Source organism: Atractosteus spatula, chromosome 1, assembly GCF_055471065.1.
Source record: "Atractosteus spatula isolate fAtrSpa1 chromosome 1, fAtrSpa1.hap1, whole genome shotgun sequence".
NCBI classification, from domain to species: Eukaryota; Metazoa; Chordata; class Actinopteri; order Semionotiformes; family Lepisosteidae; genus Atractosteus; species Atractosteus spatula.
The window spans coordinates 60,487,949-60,510,814 of NC_142706.1; the positions used below are offsets into that span (position 1 = coordinate 60,487,949).

The 22,866-nt window shown below is 42.5% G+C and overlaps 1 protein-coding gene across 1 annotated transcript; it reads right to left on the reverse strand.

Moving 5' to 3' along the window:
* Nucleotides 1-2,414, reverse strand: LOC148841438 (homeobox protein Hox-C11a). Its single transcript, XM_088916508.1, has 2 exons — nucleotides 1,706-2,414; nucleotides 1-233 (listed from the first exon to the last, which is right to left on the reverse strand). The coding sequence occupies exons 1-2, from the start codon at nucleotides 2,397-2,399 to the stop codon at nucleotides 1-3; spliced, it is 927 nt and encodes a 308-aa protein (XP_088772634.1). The 5' UTR covers nucleotides 2,400-2,414.
* Between the last annotated feature and the right edge of the window lie 20,452 nt (nucleotides 2,415-22,866).

Below are 22,866 nucleotides of genomic sequence, written 5' to 3' on the forward strand. Positions count from 1 at the left end.
TCACAACAAAGGATTGCCCGAAAAATACTGCAAACGGTCTCGGCTCAGTTTTTTTTCCTTCATTCTGCGGTTCTGAAACCAGATTTTGACCTGGCGGTCGGTGAGATTCAACATTCGGGACAGCTGGAGTCGCTTCTCCTTGTTGATGTAAACGTTAAAGAAAAACTCGCGCTCCAGCTCCCGGATCTGAAACTTGGAGTATGGACACCTCTTCTTCCGCGTGCGAGGGGTACCTTCACAGGAAACAATCAAACAGGAAATGGAAAGTCAAGGACAGACCCGTCTCGCGCTTCTCCTCGCTTCTTTCACACAGACTGACTTGTTTTCAATTTGCGCTCAGAAATGTCACAATTTTGGCATATGTGAGTTGCACATGCTCTGACATTTGACGTGCGAGCTGTCTTTCTCTCCAACTGCCTTTTAAATAATACAAGAGGGGAAACGATTATAGTAACTATTTTAATAGAAAATGTGATTGGTTTTGGGTCGTCTTCACCTTCACATTCAAGAGTCTTCGACTCCATTGAACGCTTCTCTGTGTTTCGTCTATAGTCGTGTATTTATTTGCGCCATATCGTGAATAACATAATAACACTGACAGAGGTTTTATTCATTTTGCACTACTGACAATACTACATATATGGTGTCCATTGCTGGCACCACTGTGTTATTTAGCGAAATTTTGAAAAAAGATTGTGAGAGTAGATTTCACGAAGAGTGTAGCTCTTTCTGTTACCATCTCATGGGTAAATTCAAATTAGGTTTGGCGTTTCATTTCACATCCAAAGCATTTACTGTTCCATGGTGAAATGACCATGGACCGACTAAGGTTTAGACACAAAGTGACTGCAGAATGTACAGCTGTACTATTACAATTGTTTTAATGACCTATATGCATTACTACACGAATCAGACTATACCAAGCCGCTTCGGCCTGTTCGCTCTAGTGTAAAAAATTAAAAGCGTGTTTCTTTGTAACGTGGAAATCGTTAAAAAAACAACTGAAAAGGTTAAGGACCGTAAATGCAATGAGAATAAGTTATGATACCCCAGTAAAACACGTCGCAGTAATGTAAAGTACACACGGGTGGAACTGCATTGGGTGTTAATAACAGAGAAACTGCACCTCTCATTTAAACGAATGTGGAGGTTTGTAGGTTTTACATATTTATATATAATGAGAATTTAGCTAGGTAGGTGAATGGTAATTTTGAAGATACAGCAGGGGGTAGATTCTCTATTACAATAAAAGAACCACGTTGTGTATTTTATTGTTCGGTCTCGCCTGTGCGATATCGCTGCTGTGCCCTCCTGCTCTGGGTTTGTTTGCGCTCAGGCGGCTGGAGGTAAAATCGCAGGAATTCACAGGACGCCAAAAGCACTGTTCTGCCCAATTGGTTTTTACCCTCGACAGCCCAACGAGAAAATCCCTTAAAATGCCCAACGCAAGTTCATGATCAAAGTTAACATTTGTCACAATATCGCGCTCTTAAAATTTCACAGACTCTGAGATAGCTGCGCCTGTGTATCAGATCCCGTTTTTTTCAAAGCGATTTTCCCATCGTAAAAATTCTTCTCGTTGGAAGAAAGAGCTTTGTAGGTTATAATAAAATCCTTTGAATGCTTATAAAACTCCACATAAAATCTGACCGACAAAACATCGGGCTAGTCCCTTAACCTTTCCCATTTACGGCTCTATACCTACTCGAGTGGTTCCCTTTGCTAGCGCTGCCGTCCTTCGTGGCCGAGGAAGAGGCGCAGGAGCCCGAATTTGTGTTTTCCTCTTCATCCTCGGGGTCCTTCTCCGCGTCCGCGGCGCCGGGGAGAGCGCCGGGCTCGTGCTCAGCCTCCAGCTTGCCCGCCTCGCTCTTCTGTAAACAGTTCTCCGGCGGGGGCTCCGCGCCGCAGTAGGCGCTCTCGAAAAAGCGGTCAAAGCCCTGCGGAAGGACGTTGTTTTTCCCCACGCCGGAGTAAAACCCCGTGGACGGATGATTGGAGCTGGGGTGGTGGTGGTGGTGGTGGTGGTGGCTGTACACGCTTTCGTTTTTCATGAGCATTTCGGTCACGGTGGATGGCGGAAGACATTCCCTATGCACCAAGTCGTCTCCTGAGTAGCAGGATGTATAATTGCTTCTGTGGTGCCACTTACTCGGTGGGTCCAAGCCGTAAGAAACTTCCCGGACAGGCTGCACTTGAGAAAGGTTTGTGGAATAAGGGTAGCTGATTTGTCGAGACGGGGCCTGTGGCAGGAACGAGGAGACGGCAGAAAACTCGGGGACGTAATAAGTGCAGCTCGGAAGATAAAGATTAGAGGCACAGCCCGCTCTGTCCCCAAAGTCGGAAGTCCTGTCTTTTCTCGTCTGAGAACAGAAGTTCCCCAGATTGACCGAGTTAAACATCTTTCTCCCCGTTGCCTGGCTCTATAGATAGATGTTTTGGAATCGAACTGCAGAAGGGGAAAATTTGGGAAGGCGAGATGACGCGCTATCCGTCTAAGTCGCCCCGAGACACGTGATCGAAAGTAGATATTGTCATATATCAATTTGGAACACTTAGATGCGTAGGAGTGGTCCACTTAGGTAAGATCTCGGAGGTTCAAACGATTGGTTTCAAAACACCGCAGGAGCATTATGAAAATCAATAGCAGATTTCTGCCTATTTTCTTTAAGGCAACTCCCTTAGCAGGCACCCGAGACGAGCAAAGCTGAGAGAGAGAGAGAGAGCGAAAACACCCCCTTATAAATACGATGTTGCAAAGTGAAAGAGATTTACAAGCACGCATCACAATGTTAAGGAATTTCATAGATAGAGCAAGCGGTTTCTTTTGATTTTCATGTCAAAATTAATTGGGAAGTGTTTGTAATGCAGCTGAAAAAAAATACGAAAATACAATGGGCTTTCTTTAAATCCTCTCGCATACAAAGGGGCCGCATAAGTGAAGATTATTGAATTTTACCACCTTCCTAAACTCCAACCCCAAAAGGGGTAGGCTTTGCCAAGTTTGTGTTGCCGTTGTGGTGCCCTGATTACCCTAAAATACCACCATACCCCTCAAAACACACACAGCCCCTCCACACCTTCTCTTCAGCCATCCCAATGAGCTGTGCTACTAGCACCCAGATATATCACTGTACTAACCCGAGCACTCCAGTCAATACTTAATAAATACTGCAAAAAGCTCCCTCCATTTTTTTTTAATATTTAATATTATAAGAGTACCGCATTGAATCTTTAATGCACGGGTTTATTATCAATCAATGTTGGAAGAGAACATGCAGCCTGCCTTATTTGTAATGCTAAATAAAATCAGTGACTGCTATTAAAGTAATCTATCTTCCGTAACACGGCTATTAACTTGAGGAGTTTAATTTGGTTTCTGAAAAGAAAATGCCTCTTCTGAAAGGCTAACGTGTGTTAGGCCTTTAGTCCGCCGCGTCGTTCTCGATCTTTAGCCCAGGTTTACGTAAACAACACATTTTTAGTTGATTGTTATACAAATACAAACCGTTTAATTTGCTCTACGGTGTGCGAAACAACATTGCACAAATATTATTAATTTGCAGACACACGAGGAACGACTTTCTCCTCTATGTGTGTTGCTCGTACATATATATGTTATGCATATCGCAAACAAATCTGCGCTGGTAGTTATCTGAGGACAACACATATTTAGAGTAAGAAAGCCTGCTGATGCAGCCTGGGCACGAGAGAAATTATAGACGCATTGTCCATGGTCGAGTTTAAAGGAATATTTTTGTTAAACATCTGTAAATAAAATTAAAACGACGACAGACGATTACAACGGTGCCTTAACAGCAGTCTGGTGTAATACACTCTGTTGTCCGGTGTATTTCGGACAGACAGGGTGCGAAATACACCGGACAACAGAGAAAGCGAGTATCCACTAAATACAAATGAAAATAATTAAATAATTCTGTCAGTTTGGGGTGAATTTTTTCCCCTCAGCGATCGAAAGACGTATGTAAACGTCTCATTTCCATTCTGACAGAAAATTGGTCTTGTGAGAAACATGTGAAGTGTAGGCATATTTAGGTGTTTTTAAAACGCAACACTCACTGAGCTCCCTGCCCCCACCATACTCTCTTAACGTGTTTCCCAGGTTCAAGAACCCATAAAACATATTTTAAAAAACGTTCTCATCATTTCAAGTGGCCGAAGGCATGACATTTCAATGTTGCCTTTTTTTAAAAAAAGAAAAAGCAGAACTACCCGAGCGAAAACAAAGAGTTCTGAATTTTGGCCGAATAATGTCTGATTTATTCGCAGATAAAATAAGCTATCAGCTCAGACTTCTTAGCGGCAGACATTTATATAACCTGTGCTCTCACAGACACAAAATCACTCTCTCAACCCAACACACTAAAAGAGGCGGTATAGATAGAAGACGCGCCTGGAGATCCAGCGATTTGCCCGTACTCATGCCTGCAAATATTCAATACATATCAGATTTTGGATTCTTCCCATTGCTCCATTTTCAACAAGGAAATCGTAGATAAATGCTCTGAAACGCAAGACTCGGCGTTTTCGCCTGACACAATTTCGACCGCTTCACACAGCTTTGGGGGCGAACTTTTAATTAAACTGTCAGAGGACCTTTTTACTGGGCGCTTTATAGACCAATATTAATACCAAGTAAAACTAATAAGACTAGCAATTGTTTACGAGGCTAATTATTTCGCCAGGTTTTCTCTTCATTAAAATATTATGTGGCAGGAAATCAACCCCAAGTACTCGCAAGACACCGCTGTATACACAACAACATGTTTTAGTTCATAATCCTCTCTGTACTCCAGTTTGTATACTTCCAAGGAACATTTCCCCCTGCCGTGTTTCTTTGGAATGTGGTATTCGAGATATACACTCAATTTAATATGCATTACACATATTTGTCAGTATTAACAGGGGTCGCGCACAGTCTTAAAATAAAAAAAAAACGAGAAAGGTTTGTGTCACTGATACTAGATCGGTGATAGCTCGTTTTACTTCTTTCCATTTTTTTTTTGCAGATAAAAGGTTAGGCCGGGAGATTCCTACAATCAAGTAAAAAGAAAAGCAGACAGCTGCCCAGACACACAGCACTTGAATTTGACCACTAAAATTCTTTTCCCCGACTACCATAAAACGTCGAATGGCTGCTGTGAGGCGAGATTCCTTTGTTCTTCCTGAAAACAGGAGAGGAAAGCGGAGTAACAGCGAGGAAGGACAAGTTTAGTTGGAGGCTGTAAAAAAAGAAAATATATAAACATAATATCCCAACCCCCCCCCAAAAAAAAAAAAAACCAAGCTAAATACAATGACTGATGTCCCCTCGCGGTCAGTTCATTCTGCGTTTCTCACCCAAAGTCGATAGGTTTTACTTACATATTACATTTATGTTTGTTTAATGCAACGGTTAATTGGGTATTGAACAAAAAATGAATAAAAACGCCATTGATAAAGAAGCGAACAAGGCAGCCAGGCATTCGTAATTGGGATAGATTTTCGGTTAATTAGGCTTCGCTCCGTAGGAAGTATAATTCCCGCTGAATTACAGCTAGATTTAATATAGGAGTAACAGCAGTGCTGTTTCACTGCGGTGCAAATAGGGATCATTAACTATTGGAATATAAAAGATGCAGAAATTCGCCACAAAGCCCTAGAAATCCCCTCTCACTGTGCGAAACAATTTATAGAAAGAGCATTCCATATTCATGGCAAGTAGGACTGTAAATAAGGCCGGTATTTAACGACATCTCTATATCTCCACGTCACATAGGGAAGAGATTAGATTGGATGTCAACGCGAACATAAACTGTACCTGGAGAGCAGTAGAACTCGTAAACAAAAAAAATAAATAAAAAAAATATTCTGTTCTGGACGCCGCTGGGCGCAAGTGAGAGCGAAGTGAGCTCAAGGTCTCTTTCTGAAAAAAAAAAACAATTCAATCGCGTTACGAAAAGCCATGATAACGAGAGAAGTGCACGTTACGATCAAATTCCTTTAAGGTTCTGTTATGTTACTCATGCTATTCATTTTCTTTCAGTGATCCACATTGTACCGGCCTGGAGAGTATTCACAGGGTTAAAACTACAGAAGGGAAAAAAAAGGCATGACTGTACAATTATGCGCTCTTCAAATAAATAAGTAAATTGACGTCGCCCCTTGAAAGCTTACATATGTTCTTGTGGTCGGGGCCTAGCTGTTACTCTCGCAGAAGGACCCTGAAATGCGTTCATGCAAGATGTTTATTTAAAGCCCATTTCATCTCACGTTGCGATTAGGTGCTTTGTCAGGTCGTCATCGTTCGCTGCATAAACCCAATCAAGTTCGATTGTGAACTTGAGACACGCACGAACATCTGTGTCTTTAGAATCTTAATCCTAACCAGCACAGGTAGACTCCAAAGGTGAGATGGTCTCCTTTTTTTTGCGTGTCCTGAGTCCAGAGCCTGAAAACGGTGCTGTAAATGTTTGTCATTCTCTGTGCTTTGCAGATAACACTGCCGGACACAGGCTAGAAAGGGCTTGACGACTCTGGGTTTGTGGAATCTCGGCGACGCACTGCAAACCCCAGAGCTGTGCTCACGACTGTAAAACGTCATGAAATGCAGAGACTGGCCCGCCAAAAAGTCCCGCTGAAGTTTATCGGCCCTTCAAAGACAAAAAGACAATAAATAGAAAGCGAAAATGAAAAGATCTCCGGAGGGCAGACCAAAACAAGAGCTAGCCAAGTTCCTTCAGGTAACAGCGAAGTTCATGTCAGGCCAATCGGTGACAGTAAAAAGGAAACCGGTTTCGGTGCAGGAAGGGTGAGGAGCAACATTATTGTCCCCTCATGGCCCAGATAAATTTAAGTGGATGTAAGCCAGGCTATTAAATGCGGTTGTATGAGCTGTGAACAGTTTGAAGAAACAACAAAAAGGGCTCTTGGTTTTACTGAGGTCTGAAGCACCGCACCTAAGCCGTCTGGCGACCATAAACCGGGGGCAGCATTAAAATGAAGGGGAGACACTGAAACTGAAAAGCCTTTTCGTTACATATATATTAGCCTGTATAATACATTATATATGTACGCGGGTGGGGCGGTAAAGAGGTTTTCAGCAATGCCAAGATACAAATGTATAAAAAGAAAGAAAAACCCAGTGGAGAGACAGACTCAGATTGACAGACAGGTTTATCAGCTGATGCTGACCGGCTGGTTTTACTGTAAAAGCCACAAGCAGACGTACGCAATGACAGAGTTACACACCACCCGCTCCGCTTCAGCCTGACGCTTTCAACGGGACGCGCACACTTTCCCTTCCCACGAAATTGAAGGAGGAAAAAAAAAAATCCAACAGTGGCATCACGGAATTGCGTCCAGCAGTTACCCACATTTCGCGAAGGGACGAGAGGGTGCGCCGCCCCGGCTTGATCGGACACGCACACGAGACGCGGGGCTTGGAAAAGCCACTTCTGCCGAAAGTTTGGCCGTGACAGCAGTCACGATTAAAATGGGAACCTTCTCGAAAGTTTTGTTTTTTTTTTTAATTTCTCCCCGTCGCGAGTGCATGCCGGTTCTTTGCGCAAAATGTTGCGGGCTTGTAGAATTTGTAAACTGTTCGCTTCGTTCGCGCCGTAGACTTTTATTACTGCCAATTAATGTAGCGTCGTACCGCAAGAGAGCGGCAGCTTTACAGACTGGCTCGGGCGCATGAGAGACGGACGGAACTGCGCGCCCGAGCTCTGCCTGTGCGCCACGTTTTCCAGCCCGACAGCTCTGTTCTTTTTACATCGGGATTAAAACACTCCGAGCAAACTATTAAAAGCGAAACAAGCTGGTGTTCAAACGCGGCGAACACCATGCTTTTATTACAATCTGCAATCAGCAGCCCAAAATCTGACGGATTTTTTTTTTCATAAACACAAGGCTGTGACGGTTTTACGCTGGAACTTTGTAGTTACTTTCTTTTCCAGAATCAGACCTCCAAACAGGTTTTCAGTACTTCATGTTTCTGTTATACATTACGTGTATGTATACATTATCTACACGTGAATGTATATGTAGGCCACACATGGCGGGTTTATTATTGACTGTCAGAAGTAGCATGGAAGTGATTTAAAAATACATTTAGACAATGCATATTAAGAACTATAAATTAAAGATCATATTCAATAAGGACTAATTCAGTAGTTTCGCGTTTATTTATGCAAGTGATTTATTTACAAACACTTGCAACGTCCCGAGTTTAAACCGCCGTATATGTTAAAATTCGGTGACATTCAGCAGCAGAAACACTTTGGGTTGTGTCAATTCGGTTATGCAGTTAGGCATGCAATATTAAAGCAATTAGGAGTCGAATAGAAAATATATTACACATCCAACTCAATAAAAACTTAATTTCGTTCTATATCACATCTGTGAAGGACATGTGTATGATGAAAATCTGTTTCTCCTAAAGCCGACCGATCTGTCAATACTAAAACATTGACTCATGCTACACCAACAGTCTTATGCTATTGCAGAATATTTATAACTATGTCCAGAACAAAGTACTTTGATATGACAATCTTAATCGGAGTTTATAGACTATCTAATACACATATCAATCCAGTCTCAGCTTTTTAGCTATCCCAAAATTTAATGTTCACTTAAAGAAAGAAGAGTTATATATAATCTTTCGCATTTTATATATGTTCTATATATATATCGAATATCATCTCTGGCCTTCAGGTATCGGAATGCAGACTCTAGTACGAAACTCTTCTCCTGGAACTGAACAAAGTGTCTTAATTAGATATAGGAAAAATGTAAAATCTAGCTGTGTCTAAAAAGTTACTACTCTAAGCTGTGTGTGCGAAACTAATGAATGTGACTGTTAATTTTTTTTTAAATCACCTCTGTGGACACCCCTCTCTCCGATTCACTGCGAAGGAACCGGTGTTATAGAAGGAGAAAATTGAAGAGTTTTGCAGATTTATCATCCCCAAGGAGACTAGTCTTGACAAAGCGCCTCATCCTACCACAAATAACCGAAAGCCCATCGGTTTCACAATGACAACTTAGAAACAAACTAAAACGATAACGAAGAGTAAAATTAAACATAGAGAATATATTATAAAATATGTTTGTTCAGGGGGGAGTTGAGACTTTTGAAGAAGTTTCATCGTAAAATGCGAATATAGCGAAGTATTAACTTTCGGCGATAGAACAGCACTGCAAACTTCTTAATTAATGTAACTGGTTGCATTCTTTTATTTTTGGATACCTATTTAATCTCACCACATGCATATAACTACATTTAACTAAATGTACAGTTCAGTTCAAATTAACGAGCAGCATTTATGAGCAGATCAGAGTTAGGCCTACCCAGAATAATTAAAAGCCATTTGGCAGTTTTACGGCAAAGGATTTTTTATTCCTTGTGCAGACATGAAGATGTATACGATAAACGACAACAACAAAAAATATCACACCTTCAAGAGAAAGTCATCCCAAAACTCAGACCCGACACGTCTGCACAGGTTACTCCACAAGACCCGGAACGTGTTAAGGAAGTTTAACATGCGTTTTCTTTTCCATCTCTGTTGTCCAAAAACAATTAAAGGGGGAGGAACTGGGCACAGCACGGAAGAATTACCTTTCATTTCCCGGTAATTGCGCTGTGAAGCGGGACACCCCGGAGGAAACCCAGGAAAACTCTGGCCGTGTCCAGGTTTTAATCCAGGATTCTGTAGCCCAGCTGACTGGCTATACGAGCTCCTACACCAGCTCCTTTAGCTCACAATTACTGATTTGTTTTATTTCTCAAACGTGGTGCGAATTACAAGTTGGCGCAAATCTCTCCTCCGTTAATCATCTCTTCTTCGTGACTCCCTTATTTGGGTTCGCTCGCTTTAACCTCATCCGCCGTGCAGCGTCTCTTTTCCTGTCCCAGACGTTTGAGTGCAGGGTTCTGGACATCTCAACGTCTGTGCGAAATAAAGATCACACAAGCTTCGAGTGAACGTGTGCGTGTACGCATACAGCAAATATTACATTGAAACCTAAATAGGTCTACGATGTATCAAATATTCCTGATTCATGACAAATGCCCTTGAATTAAACGAATTAAACTATATGGTCGATAAATGCATTTCGGTTGTTTTAGTGCAAATCTATAACCAATTTTGCTAGAGTCCGCACAAACTGGCAAACGCCGTGATTCAACCTGAAAGCACCCTCACCTTTAAATAGAGAACAATATTTTCCACAAAGGCAGAAATTACAAACAGGGTCGCAACATGATTGCAAAGCCTAGTTATCGTGACCAAACGTCGTTTGCGCCTGGTTCACCGTGATCGTGTTGATGTTCACTATTCATACAACTCCCCCCGAAAACTGCAACTAGAGGCTCAAACTGATTTTTGGAAATAACGCATAGGACAGAAAACACTTTCAATCACTCCTTTGAACTCTCAGTGCAACTATCAACAGCCACACAACGACAGCTAATGGAGTTAAACCTCACAATGACTAATCCAACTGCAGCTATAAGGACCCTAACTCGGATATAAATGACCGTTGTGCTTAACCATTTAACACATCACCTCACCTTAACATTTGCGAAGATGCATATTTCTATATATTAAGAGACTAATTCCCCTTGTAAGAGTACAGTAAGTGTGCTAGTTTCCTAATATTACAACATTACGCATCGCAATATTACAACTATAAAAACCCCGAGTCTGACTCAGCACATGTTTAGGGTAGGGAACTTTGTGCTACACAGATCGTGGGCACCAGACTGCAGGGGTTCTAACTACTTTGCTTCACTGTATTTCTCTCATAGCTGATCGTGCTGTAGAAATCGTTTTTTGTTCCTCACGAAAAAGATTCGTAAGTGTCTTCTCTGGGTTGCAGATGTAGAGCGTTAGATGGTAACCAAATGCTCAGTAAATTATACCACAGACCTCCATAAATAAACGAATACAAACGTACAGATATGTATACACGCTAGGCAAAACAATTCATTTCACTCCTTTTAAAATTGATACATATAAAAGTAGATTTACGAGTCTGTTTTGAACGCAAAAAAACACAACTGGTGTTTCAGACACACTCGCCTATGTATACAAGTGAGTATGTGTGTGTATATATATATATTCCTGCATACAGAAACAGATATGTACACGTGCATTTACTTAGAGTACATTCAAAATAGGTAAACAGTAAAAATAAAATCTCTCAGCAGTAACTAGGATAGAGCTAGCATCACTGTGCTGGTTAACCTGTATGTCACTGCACACGTAAACAAGCAGGACGGTTTTTCTGTTTCATTCGGAGGGAATGTTCAAGACAACATGTGCAATGAGCTCGGGAAGAGCTGCCCTGACAGCGAAGGCAGGAGTAATGTAACAAGTATTCAAGCGCACAGGAGCGCTGTGTTCTGTTTAAGGACAAACCCGACAGACTACGTTTAGGTCGTGACGTCTCTACGTCAATACTGCCGTATAACCATCGTAGTTCTTTGAAGGAAGTAGAAAAAAAATCCAATTCAGTTCCGAATGAGGGTGTTTATGCACCTCTGTTCTATATATGATGTTAAACAGATTTACGAGTTAGGAAATAGTATCCGAGATTTTCTTACCACGTCTACCCTCCTTTGTTTCCTACAGGATTCGGTCTCGCTAAAACATAAGGCCTAAACGACGCTCTGTTTATGACGTTTAATTTCCTTCCCCGGCTCAGACTCTGTCGCGTTTCGGGATCAAGTGGAGACGCTGTAGCGTTTGATGTCGGAATCCCCGATCTCACAGGGTTTCTATCAAATCTTGGATTCTCATCCCGGAAAACAATCGCCTCTCCCGCCACGCTCTATCTCAAACTCCCCCCCCCCACCACCACCTCCCTCCTCCCCCCTCTCGTCCCTTCCTCCCACCAAAATTACAAGCCAGTCTCTTTTTTTGTTCCAAAATAAAACACAGACGACATCGTGACTCGTCAAGAACAGCTTCTATCTCTTTTCCTCGCTTTTCTCCCTTTACTTGTAAAAAAAGCGTCTTTCGCGTCCAGCTCCAAAACCGTCGCCATGGTGGACACTGGGACACACCATATAAGGAGCTCTCTAACTTGACCTTCAATTTGTATGGCTCCCCCGCCCACACAGACAGTAGTAAACACACAAGGGATACCCCCCCCCTACACACACACACAAAATAAACGAAAAGAAGGTAGAGACAAACGAGATTTGGAAAGAAGGTTAGGCAGTAATAATGCCCATTACGCCGTTCCCCGCGTGCAGTTAAAAAGCAGAAAAAAACAATGGAAAGAAATGCAGGTGATAGCGTGGTAAAACCTGTCTAAATGGAAAGGGACCCGGAGACCCATTTTATAGCAAGTATTGACCATCAGACGGCACAGACATCTCGGGTGTGTGTGTGTGTGTGTGTGTTTTGCTTGCGTGGTATGCGCGTGATGAGTCCAGAAATATGAAATAATGGTGAGACGCACGTGGACCTCACTGCCTGTATCAAGGCCGTCTCAAACAAACAGTATCTGCCTCATCTGCAAAGTCTCTAAAACTTTATTTACAACACCTGCGTGCCTGTTCAGACACTTTCTCTCTGGCACACATTCTCACAGAAAACATGTCTAAATACTATCCTAAATACTGAGGACAGCGTCCTTCCGAAACTTCTCGAAGGCATGCACAAGAACAATGAATATGAGCAAGCTCATTATCTGTAGGGTATTCACAACATGTAGTCGCCTTTTTTCTTTCTTTGGCTGTCAAATTCTACCGAAACTAAGATTACAGCTGTTATAATCAGTGGTGGATGAGGTCACCTGGAGAGGGTTGAATTGTGCGTCTCGGTGTTTATAGGATGGCCTGTACCATACGCCCCAGGTAATTCTGTTTCTCCTTGGTCATACAATGCCAAGTTAGAATCTTGCGGCAATCCTCCTACATTCTTAGTGAATATTTCTGAAAACCGGTTTCAGGCCAAGTTGTAAAACACAAAAACTGCGTGACGACTCCTCTGTTACCCCAAAACGTCTAAAATATAAAACAAAACAACCAACACCCACATAAACATATACACTCATGCGCACATATATATATAAATGTCTGCATGAACACCCCAAGGTCTGCGCACAAAAACGTCTTCTGTTTTTCAGTTACAAACGGGCTCCAGAGAAAACTGGAATGCAGTCAGTCAGTCCTACAGCTAAATCAAAGCTTGGCTTCAGAATTAACCGTTTGAAACTCAATAATTCGCTTCGTTCGTCTTCGTACAGGCGGATATAAATAAACACACATGTAAACAAATAGAATTATGAATACAAACGCACATCTTTCTTTTCCACGAATCACTGGCCTCGTGATGGAGTTATTGATGAGACGACAATAACTATATTAATGAGCTACGGTAGAGTCTGCAGGCTCTTGTGAACCGGAGACGGCGAGAGAGCTGGCTCTGTTAATTAAGCCATTCATTTGCAGCGCGCGTTCGATAAATCAGCAGTACGCATTTATTGCGACAAATGATAAAACGGACGCTCTATTACAGCTCAAAACAAAAACTAAAAAAAAAATAATGATACAAGGGTTTCAAACAGAAAATGACACAACAAGCGTGTTTGCGTATTTAGATCTAAAGCCGTTTTTTTTTTCCTTAGAGAAAACGGATCTACCCCTTTTTTGCGAGAAGAAAAGAAAATAATTATTTAAAAAAATAATCGAGGGTTTTGGGTAACCTTTTCCGGCTTCTTTTAAGGGGGGAAACCACGCTCACATTCCCTCTGTGTTTAGACTGGCGAGGTTCCAGGACTCTTAAACTGGGCCCGCTTCACACATGTGTTGCTTTATATACGCACGCACACACACAAAGAGAGATTAATTTTTATATGATGCCGCATAAAAAACGGCAGGAACACACAGAGAACTCCGTTAAGACGCGGCGAGCAGCTGAAATCCCAACCCACGCATTTTCCTCAACGCGAGTGAGTGAAGAGAGTGCGTGTGAAAGGACTCGCGAGTGCCACGGAGACAGAGGTGTGAATCCCGTGTACGCGTTGTGCATCTGGCTCAGCGAAGCAAAAATATCGACAGAAAACGATCGTGTGTTACTATGGCTTCTGCACAGACCCACTAGTCAGGGTAACATATAGAAAGCGAATGTCAACACATTGACTAGGCGTGCTTAAGAGCGCGCATAAACACGGTCCTAATTAATCCAGGACTTGTATAAGCGCACGAAAACCATCCCAGAGAGGTCATTAACTAAAACGGTATTTAAAATGCCTGCATATACCGGATACTCAAAAGATTTAGCTTGGAGTTGCGCCAGCTCTGTCCCAAGTCAAGCTCTGAATTCAAACCCATTATTTTTTTTCACAGTTTCGAACTAATACGAGTAATTGGTGACCTCACGGTCCATTCAGCTTTCTGGACCACAGAAGGCATGGCATCCTACCGACATCAACCACGAGCTTGGAGTCCTGACTTCACCCTGGGCCGTGCCTTGCTGCTTGTAAAATGGAGGCACGAGGGTGCGCAAACCAATTTTTCTAAGCAAAATAATTCAGCGACCACAAATGCTGCTACTATTAATTCTACAGCTAATACTCTATATAATGTTACTCTTGTTAAACTGGTTGCTTTCTAAGATGTGCAGAAGTATGTGTATAATCTAGAAAAAAAAACAATAACAAGTGTTACTAAAAACAAGCAATAGTAGTTTTTGTAACGACTTTAATATAGGACTAACCATGAACCGACGGATTTTGACCTACTTCGACTTAATCATTGATCTCTATCAAATGCCATTATTTTTTATATTATTGAATGTTGAAATAACGCTGCAAACCGTATTTCATCAATTGCAACACGTGAAGTCCTTGAAATGAAAAGACGAGACAGTATTTGTATTAACTTGCGTGTCCGCGGTTTAACTCGGTTACAGGAGGATTTGTTCTGGAAACGCTGCCTACTTCGTGTGTGTGTTTTTGTTCACGTTTTTCAGTCTAAAACCGTCAGACACAGGACGACGAGGAGAAAGCAGCAGCCTAGTTCAAGGCCACCGCCGTGAAGCCCTGCCCGCCGGCCTCCTCTCCCCTCTCCGCGGCGGAGCAAACTCCCGCGCGGCCGCGGGGTGGCCCTCCGCTGCCGGCGCGAGACGCCACGCGGCCCACAAGTTCTCTGTGAAGTGCAGGCGGCGGCAGACCGCTGACCTCGGAGCCGCACAGACAGCCGGCCATAAACGACAACGAGACGGTCTCAAAGTCAACAACGCCGAGGACCTTAAACAAGTGGGGCTGCGCGGCTGGTCTTCTGGTACACATGGAGTGCGGAGAAAAACTCCTTTATCCCGATTAGAAAAGCACGCATCCGCTAGATAAAAGAAAAAAAATTCACACACAAGTTTGCAAAAAGGCGAGCTCGTCTGTCTCTCTCTCTGAATCTGCGCGCCGGAGCAGTGCCTTTTAGGACAATTTAAAATTAAGTCAATCTCGCTAAATAAACCACTATGCAATTTCGTTGTGTCACTGTCCTGTGACACAGCTTTTGTTTTTTGAAGGGGGAGAGTTAGACCTATTCTGCCTTGTAGATCGAGCGTCACTGTTCCTACGTAGTTTCAGAAGGGAGCTGTCAAATTAATGTGACGACGCTTTTCCACTTCGAACTGAGAACTGGTAATATTTTAAAGAACGGAACGTAGTAATACCTGGAAGTGTGCAAGCACAAATTACTTTCTGAGATGTCAAACAAACAGACCCAGAATCTGTGGTCGTATTTATCCATATCGAGCATTTTTCCAGGTTCATTCTCCGGCTTTACGGCAAACCCGCTGGCCTTCTGCAGCAGCCGTTGTAAACTCTTCACTGAGGACAAGGACCAAATGGGAGAATTTAAGAAGAAGTTAAGCTATAGTTAAGAATGACGCTTTCGCTGTCATTAAGACATGAACTGGTGCTACTAGTTTTGCAGCAAGGTTAGTGTGAAAAACATCAAGGGTCGAAGCTCCAGAGATAGCGGAAGTCGACGTTCGGTCTCGGGCTCTTCATTTGTTCTAGAAGTTTCACTCGCGTCTCGAGAAGCCTTGACCGTGACTTTGCTGCAACGCTCGAGCCGGCTCGACTCGTTTACGTACAGAACCAGAATCTTTTTACCGGTCGGGTTTAACTCCTCTAAGCAGGTTTAGCTTCCTCTAAGCGGTCTGTTTTTTTTATCCGGAATTAAACACGCTAGGATATTTTTTATTTTTGGTTTTAAAATATATTTAATTCGTACTAAGAAAAGGACTTAATTTATTAATAAATTGTATGTATTCCAAAGTGTTTTGCACGAACCGTTTTTTTTTTATTTCGGGCTTATACATACGTATTTCCAAGACATGAAACTAAGGATATATTTCGAAAGAATTGTATTTCGAAATACGTCTGACTGATTTGGAGCGCATAAAACATAAACCTGCAGATTGTGTTTTCAGAGACCTCAGACAGAGAGAGCGCAGATCTGTCTCAATCACAGTTGTCAGCGGCACCAGCCATTGTCTTAGTTAACAAAGGCGTCGACACTGACCGGAAATCATTTGAGAAAAGTGATTAAAATCCAAATCCACCTCCGACACGAAAAAGGCTTAAGCATTCAAGGCTATATTTACCCTTAACAAAAAAAAATCACGGATCGGAGAACTAAATGATAAAATAGATAAATGTGGCAATATTTAAAAATGCAATTCAAATTGTTAATCATGAAGTGGAGCGAGTCTTATTTTGGTGTATTTGCAGTATGCGTGCATGTGGGCGAATGATGATTGAAGTCAATTGCATTTCAAGTCTTTTTTTAACTTTCTGCGTGATATATACCTCGGGGCTGGGCGTAGATCATCTATAAATATCCCACGTGTCTGTCTGTAATGGGGGGAAAGTCAGGTTGCAGTCACGTATGCGTTCATATATTTACGTCCGTTTCGTGCGCAGAATGCATATGCGCTCCATAAACCGAGCCTCCCTGCGTGCTACCGGATCACGGCTACGGAGCATCTTCACGCCACCGGCGCTCAGACGTGAACACATCTATCAGCGCTTCTGGGAATGAACGCCTGCGGCCCGGCGCACGTCTCCGGGCCCGAGGCCGGCGGATCTCCCCGCCTCAGCCTCAACACCTCGCCCTGATTTATTCACAGTTTTCCGATTCTGTTAAGACGAGCGTCCAAGCGAGAGGCGCTGACGCTTCTCGAGTTTAATGGGTGTTAAAACGATCAAGATATACCTTCAGGTTGGCTTCACCGATGGAGCAATAAAAGAAATAAATCCGTATCTGTTTTTTTTTTTTTGTTCGTTGGAGTGGAGCCTGTCGGTCCCTAAGCATTATTTTTCCAGCCAGTTACAATTCTGCTCCAATCTGGAATCTCCTGGGTAACATTCCCTATTTTTTCACACATTAACATGAACCGTTCTTGGAGTAGAACTATCAATCACGGCTTCATTTGCAGCGATGGTCGTCGCAGTCATCATCATCGCTGAAGAAAATGGCTAATCTTTTTACAGACCCACGGCTTGACTGTAGGTCGTGGGCGCGTATGCATCCGTACGTATTGCCATTCAACCGACTGGCATGGTTGGTGCACAGCATACAGCCATAGGGCCCTATATGCCTGGGCGAACGGGTTAGTGCACTGGTGGGATAATTTAGTCCTCCCTCAAGTTAGGCTCTCCAGTGTTTCTAGTCCTCTTTTACAAAATGGGCTCTGTACCGGCCTGTTTACACAGCGCAGCGACACGGAGATGGGTCGTGTTCTCGGCCGTAGACTCCAGGAAGGCCCTTCCGTCTGCGAGAGGAAGTGGCTCATCTCCACCGACAGCTCCGGCTACCACGCTGCCGCTTAGTCAAGAGATTCTGACCGCGTCAGGGTGCTAGTATGTTACAGTAGCTGCCTCCATGCAGGCGTGACGATTGACAGGCAACATGCAGAGGTCATGCTATGCACCTCAAGAGGATTCCCGTTGGGCGTTCTCTCCTCCAGGTAGCGAAGTAAATTCAACATCTCTGTGCGAGAAGTTTCGAAGGCGTTCTTATCTCGACTACAGAGCTGCAACTAAAACCAATCGGCCCTGAATGTCCCGAGAGAGATTAAACCACATCAGCGGAACAGTAAATCGAGAACACCAGGAATGGCTTGAGAGGGTTTGGCCTCGGTCCACCGTGCCTGGCGCTGGGGAACCGACTCCGGTCTGCGTGCAAGTGGTGGTTGTTGATGTTGGTGGATTTTTACACACGGCTCGGGAATACACACACACAATCAAATTAACATCACGCAGTGGACAGCGCGATAGACACAATCGCGGAACCTATAAATATCTTTGAAGGGCTGCCTTTTAAAATAGAGCAAGGGACACTTAGCAGCGCGAGTTATATGATTTTGTCATTAACCATAAAGTTACAGTATGAGATGTTAAGATATTTTTTTCACACCAGAACTGTCCACACGCCGGTGCTTCAGACGATAAACCAAAGAGGCACTCAGACCGATAATGCTGCTAACAATCCTTGCTTTCGCCACCATTTAAAAACTAAACCGGAATCAATATTGCGACAACACAGACAACACAGTCGAAAAATAAGGCACCTTTGATGTACCTTGTCTATGACAGCACTTAGAAATGCACATTCTGCTTTCAGAGGAGGTATCTATGCACAAAAGTGTCGTCACCTTCACGAATTTAAATTACAGTCCCATCAACATCATCATTATATGAATTGTTCTTTACATTACAGCTGGTCTGTCATCCCTTCTTCACACTCTCTCTCTATAGTGTCCAATATTTTACAATGCAGTAAAGCAATAGCAATAAAGTATTACAAAGCCATAAGCCCCGATTTACAAGAAATCAGACTGCAAAACGACAGTCAGCCTCGCTTATTTGTTCAAACGGCAAACGGCTAGATTCACACATGCGCAATTAGAGAGTCAGGCCGGCTAGATTCACACATGCGCAATTAGAGAGCCAGGCGCTAATAGGCCTGTAGCATCTGAACGTGTGAGCCGTTATTAGAAAGCTCAGATAATGGTTCAGGCACACAAATTTATAGTTGCCCTCTGTCAAACACAGCACAGAAATACGAAGTACCTCAAGCATGCGCGCTACAGCCATATATATTTGATATGCTATGTAGGTGATTTGACACAATAATTTATGTTGAAACGGGAATTACTGATGTTTTTTTTTAACTATTCCTGCTTCGAAATTGCGAACCAGCAAAGTTCATTCATTTCAGACGGAGCAGCAAGGCGCGAGGAGGCCCGAGAGTGAGCGGTATACAACACACTGCCATGAGCGTTTCATTTCGATAACTGAAATAGGATACAAGCGCGCTGGCTGCTTTCCTGGCCCCCATCTGGATCATTAATAATACCTTCTTTTCCCCTAATCCTAATATTTAAATAAGATAAGTTTGGCTATGCAAAATGCCAGCGCCGTATTTTGGGACAAGACAGTATAAATCACCAATGGCACCTTCTAATTGCATTTTTTGTTAAAAAAAACACACCCCTGACAATGAAATAGCAGCAGTTTTGCCTTTGGATTTTGGGACTCACACACTCGAAGAGTCGAATACGATTGGTAGACTTCTCGTGTTTTTTATTGCCTCCTCTTTGCAACCCGTAAAAACAACGCTAACCACAACCAGCACGTACAGTATATAAAGGGAAATCTAAGCACTTTTATTGTTATCTTTGCACACGCCACCGCCTTATAAATTGATCCGCGATGACATGGCCGGTAAGGAGTTCACTGGGAGTATCTCCCTTCACCGGACAGAGCGCGTGCGCTAACCCGAGTTAATATAACCCCCTTCACACAACGATATCGTGTTATACCGTTACAGGTTTTGCATTCTAAACTGATGATACACCGAATTAGTACTGTCTCTTTCTCCTTTTTTGCTCGGGATTATTAGTAAGATTAGAGGCAGACAAGTATTCTTGGAATCCCTTGGATGTGGCAAACATTAAAAATTTTAAAACCGTGGTAAAAATAAACAAGAAATGGGCAGTAGATCATTTTGAACGTTTTCCAATCGCGCAGAAATATCCTCAAGCCAACAAGAGAAACAGATTTATATGGAGAGCGTTCAGCTTGATCTGGAAATAGAAACCTTCAAAATAAATATTTCGATTTTCTCCCTTTTCTCGAAAGCGGAGTTGTCAGTTCATAATATTCCAATATTAGCAACGGCTGTGCCCATCCAAAATAACTTCAGCGCACTACGAATGCGAATTACACCACAACAACATTAAGCCCCAAACACGTATTATACAGCGTTTTCTAAATAAGGTTAGAACTCAGAATGACCAGCGCAGCTCTCTGACGAACAAGACTGTATTGGGTTTTTTTCTTACACCAACACTTCCACTAACAAAAAGTGATTAAGATAGAAAGTTTACACGTTTTATTTATCATCAGAAATCTTACACGTACATTAATACATTCATTTTACTTATAGCATGATATTCATAGAAGACTGGCTACATCTGGAGACGACATAAATAGAATAGATGCATCACGAAATATTGAACTAAAAGGTGAGAAAACAATGTATATCACACAAGGGACATTATAATCGAAGATGCAGTATTCATCATTATTGTAATTACTTATTTGGACAATAGATTACACGAGACTGAAAAAACTGGATTCCTCCACACATTGAACAAGAACAACAACAACAACAAAAAAATAACATTTTGTAAGCAGCACCACCACTTCTGTGTAAGCAGGTCCATCGAAAGGATTTTGCATATATCAGAGTCCCAGGAAATTCCGAACGACAACTTAATCCCATTCTTGAATTGAAAAGAAAAAGCGTTTAAAATGGTTCAGTCACTCTTGTTCCTCTCGGAAGACAAGATTTCCACAAAGTAAAAATAATAAAAAAAAATTATCGAATAAAACGGTCGCTGCCTTCTGATTATTTCATTTCCAACAGACAGGGTTCGGTGAGTCCCAATGCCACAGGATATATCAAGAAGAAACGTACCTCGGACCAAAACAATGACTACCTGCGCGCCCGCGTCGGCGCGCTGCGGGAAGGAGAACTCGGAGGAGGAATCGGTGTTGTGACAGCCTTCAGCCTCGCGACGTGCACATTCCACCAGCGGCATTCCAAGTAAAACCTAAAATAATTCTGGACATAACTTTACAAAGCAGGCGGATGCCGGGGTCATACTGCCCTCGCAGAACCGTGTTCTGTTCTGCGGGTTTTGTTAAAAACTATCAGCGGACGTTTGATCGATCTTTTTTTTTCTGTATTTTGGTACGAACGTACTCTGGAACTGCCGTCTTGCTTTTGCACTTATTTCCCCCCCTTGCTTGTCTTAGAGTCGAATCCCTTCTTCTGGAAAACAATCGTCTATTTTCACAGCGCTGTTTTGCGCGAATATCTAAACGTATTCTCGGAACTCGTGGGCTGCCGGGATGCGTTTTCGGTCTAACCGTTTCGCTCCCAGTCGGCTCGTTCCCGCCTTATTACCGACTCGTCTCGCGAGACGAATGAGATGTTCACCTTTATCTTTTATCTTTATAGCCAAAAAAAAAGAAAAGAATCCTAGTTCAATCCTAGTTTATAATTGCAGAGAAATATTATTTGTACGCAAAAGTCGAATGATCAAGGAATTCTTGACTGCACATGACTATTTTTTTTTAAAGATCTTTTGAGATCTTTAGTTTCGGGCAAAAAACAGAGTGAGAAATCTAAAAAAAAAATAAAAAATGAATACAGCCGACAGCAAGGAGACTTCGGGGGTCTCGTACCGTACGCGGAGCAGACTGGGAGAGTGTGTCCGAGTTCCGGACAGTCCGATGGAGCACGTGACGGAAAGCGCACGGAGACGACCGGTCTGTAAAGGCAACTAAAACTGCATAAAAAAAGCACGAAATTCGCAGTTTTATCCTGAGCTCGCCCTCAAATTAATGTGATTGTCTTGGTTTCGTTATGGAGACCTCTAATTACATAATGCCCTCAAAAACTATCCAAATGAAATAACTTTCAGCATTTTTTTAACTACATTGTTCATTTGACTTAAGAACCAAAGGGACTGAATGCCAAACATTCAGTTACACGGTAAACATGCAGGGTTGCGCTCAATCGCTTGTCTCAGAGTAAAAGGCGAATTATTGTCCAGGACGTTCGGTTATTTCAAATTCAGTTATTTCAAAGCTGTTTTGTATTTGGGCACCTTTGAGCATCCTCTAGCTTATATTCATTGCTGGCGGAAGTTCATTTGTGACCAGTGCTACTGGTTGCACGTTTAACGAAATGGACGCTACAGGTCATGCGAAAACGACGTGACAGGCAGATTCTAAACTATTGATAAAGACTGACGATTGCAGCAGCAACGAGAGAAAAGAAGATCACTTTCTGTCCATTTCAGATGACTTCTGTCATTCGCCTGAATAAGAAAAAAAAACTTTCTACATAACGATTTATCAGATAATATTAAAAAAGAACAATTACAGACAAACATTTGTATTCAAGTTCGGACACCATTGCAGCATTAAAGATGTCTTCAAATCGTGAGGTCAAAGCTAAATAGCAGCTAAACGATTGGTGGACAATTGCGCTCCGTTATTCTGTTTCGAGAACTGAAACGTTATTGTCCAGTAAGCGGTTGTTCGGTGTTTTCTGTGTTGTGAGGACTGGAAAAGACTGTCACAAACCGAACTTTCTCACGTCGACTGCCCCCGAGAAACAAAAACCTCTGAGTAAAAACAACATTATATAAAATATTAAATTATTATCTTTATTGGTATTTGGTCATTTGCTTTCTTGGGTATGTGCTACTTTTAAGAACCCAGTGGTATTTTTTTTTTTCATTCATGCTGGCATTTGTAAGG